The sequence below is a fragment of the Eurypyga helias genome, unplaced genomic scaffold (assembly GCF_000690775.1).
Source record: "Eurypyga helias isolate BGI_N326 unplaced genomic scaffold, ASM69077v1 scaffold437, whole genome shotgun sequence".
NCBI classification, from domain to species: domain Eukaryota; kingdom Metazoa; phylum Chordata; class Aves; order Eurypygiformes; family Eurypygidae; genus Eurypyga; species Eurypyga helias.
The window spans coordinates 13,667-16,121 of record NW_010259559.1 but is presented as its reverse complement, the minus strand read 5'-3'; the positions used below and the strand labels follow the sequence as shown (position 1 = coordinate 16,121).

Genomic DNA, 2,455 nt, shown 5'->3' with positions numbered 1-2,455 from the left:
AATGCCACATATATGTTATTGCCTGGAAAATGAGCAACCTCCTCCTAAGCCTTGCAAGTCTCATGCTTTAAGCCAGTCTGCATCTCTCTCGGCTGTAGGCCAGGGGCTCTTGACAGCCTGCAGTCAGAGGGAAAACCCCCGCACCTATTGCCCGTAGGTCAGCAAACAGCTCTCAGTGTGCCTACCTGAGCCTTGCAGTGGAGTGCGTGATACACTATTTTCAGACTGGTTTCAGCTATCCTTTTAGCCGCTACAGCATCCCGTGCAGAACCTTTCAAAGACGTCTGTTATCAGGGAGGCAGCTTGAGCACCTCCGGGGTTTGGCTAGTCCAGTAACAAACTTTTCTCCTTGCCCTTCTCTTTGTCTTCTCTGTGTTCTCTGTATTCTTTGTCTCGGTCTCCTCCCCTTCTCCCTTATCTCTCCCCTGACCTTCCCTGATGTTACTTCTGGTGGTGAAAATGTCCGTTTCCTGTGTGTAATATCAATGAATACTGTTTGTACACTGGATCCACTGTGCCAATGGTCTAAACTCATCATCTCTCTGGAAATTGCCTTGGATTCTTCAAACCTTCCCTTCTATGTTCCTTACGTTGTTGTGGTCGATAGAGGAAGAATGGATTGATGGACCACGATGATTTCAGAGCTTGCTTAATTTCAATGGGCTATGATTTGGTATGAATTTTAAGAAACAATGGCAACTGATTCTTTTTGCACCTTTCAAATGTTAACCACACTAAAGCTTATTTAAATTGACAGATTACTAATAATATAATTTACACTAGAGATGCTGGTTTCTTGATTCTTTGCCTTTTCTCTGTTTTACGATGGTTAAAACTAAAAGCAGACGCTTGAAAACCATCTTCAGTGGTCCGCTGCGTTGCTCCTTGAATTAAGGAAACCTTCAAAGTTGAAATTAACAGTTATTAATTTTTTTTTCTTTCTCCTTTTTTATCTGCATGAGGAAGAATGATTTTGATGCTGTTTAATTCTCAGAAACTAGCTTGGGGGTTGCATTTGCTTTCCTTCGCTTCTTTATTCTAAACATTTCCCCACAGATTGACCCTTTCTAGTGGGAAGAAAAGTATTAGCCTTAGTTGAACTGTCCTGTATTTGGCATGAGATTTTCAGAACTGTTTCCCTTACTTCTTAGTTCAGTGGGGCTTGGGCTATTGTTCCACCTCCCTGTGTGGTACCTAAATTACAGTGGGTTTAAAACGGGGTGGAAAACGAGGTGTTAAAACAAATTAAACAGGCATTGAGGGAGGGTGGAACTGGGGAGAAGCTGCAAAAAGTTAACTGAAAGGTAGATCCTATGTATTTAGGACAAAGAATACATTTTTGAAAAGTTCTTTTTATAGAAGGGGGTGGGCATTTAAGATCCCAGATTTCATTTATGTTCTTAAGTCAGGAAGACGCTTTAAAAACTTTGTAACAGCTGGTGCGTGCTGGTTCGTGAGAGACAGGGGCTGTTGGCGACTGATACTACGGTGACCCTTTTTGTTTGTTTGTTTTGGATTCTGTGAAAGGGTGAAGCTGAGTTTGCCCGAATTATGTCTCTGGTTGACCCCAATGGGCAAGGAACCGTCACTTTCCAGTCCTTCATTGACTTCATGACCAGAGAAACAGCAGACACGGACACGGCTGAGCAAGTGATAGCTTCCTTCAGAATCCTGGCTTCAGATAAGGTCAGTCACAGTGCTGCTGGCTGTAAGGATTCCGTAGCTCTCCCCTTTAGCCCTGCTTTGCTGAAAGTCTTCAGTAATAGTGAAGCTTTGTTTTCAGTCTGTAAGACCTCAGAGAAGGTGCTTGCCTTTTCTTCTTGTTTGGAACCAAGAGTCTTAGCTGAAACGGGTGCAGAATTAAAGGCTTGGCCTGTATACTGTCACATCACAAAGAGCCAACATAAAATCGGACATCTTAGACAAGACTTAGACAGTTTGTCTGCATAATGGATACACTGTACATCAGGCTGTTTCCACACAAGAATTCGTGCTGCCTTTCATGCTGTTGTCTAGATGTTTCAAGGCAGAGTTTGGCCCTCTTGAACATAGCTTGGGTCTGCTGCACAAGACCGTACCTAGTTGTAAGCCACGTCGTGACCTGACAGCTCATTCAACAGGGTGATGCAGTGGGGTGTACCCCCGTCCTCCTCTAGTTACGGGGTGTGTGGAGGCAGCTCCTGAATTTGGAATGCTTTCCTCCCCACAGCCAGATCCACTGGTGAGTGAGTGGTGTGTGAAGATGAAAGGGAGGATAATGGCAACACAAAAGCTTCTGGAGGAGTCAGGGCCACAAACAGTGCTGCCAGGAAACTAATGCTGTGCTGTGGAGAAAGGAGAGATCACAGCAGTACAGGTCCATTTGCCCAAGCTCGCTCCATTGATTTTTCTCCTTCTGGCTGTTTGTGTTGCTTTTGTGACCTCACTTCCTGTGGACCACGTTTTGAATTACAGA

The 2,455-nt window shown here is 44.4% G+C and overlaps 1 protein-coding gene across 1 annotated transcript in view; it reads left to right on the top strand.

Moving 5' to 3' along the window:
• Window positions 1-613: 613 nt before the first annotated feature.
• Window positions 614-2,455, top strand: part of LOC104511885 (alpha-actinin-2-like) — a 2,766-nt gene continuing 924 nt past the window's right edge. The window contains exons 1-2 of the mRNA XM_010154671.1: window positions 614-673; window positions 1,528-1,686. Of these exons, the coding sequence (XP_010152973.1) occupies window positions 623-673; window positions 1,528-1,686 (210 nt within the window). The 5' untranslated portion in view covers window positions 614-622. The remainder of the gene's footprint in view (window positions 674-1,527; window positions 1,687-2,455) is intronic.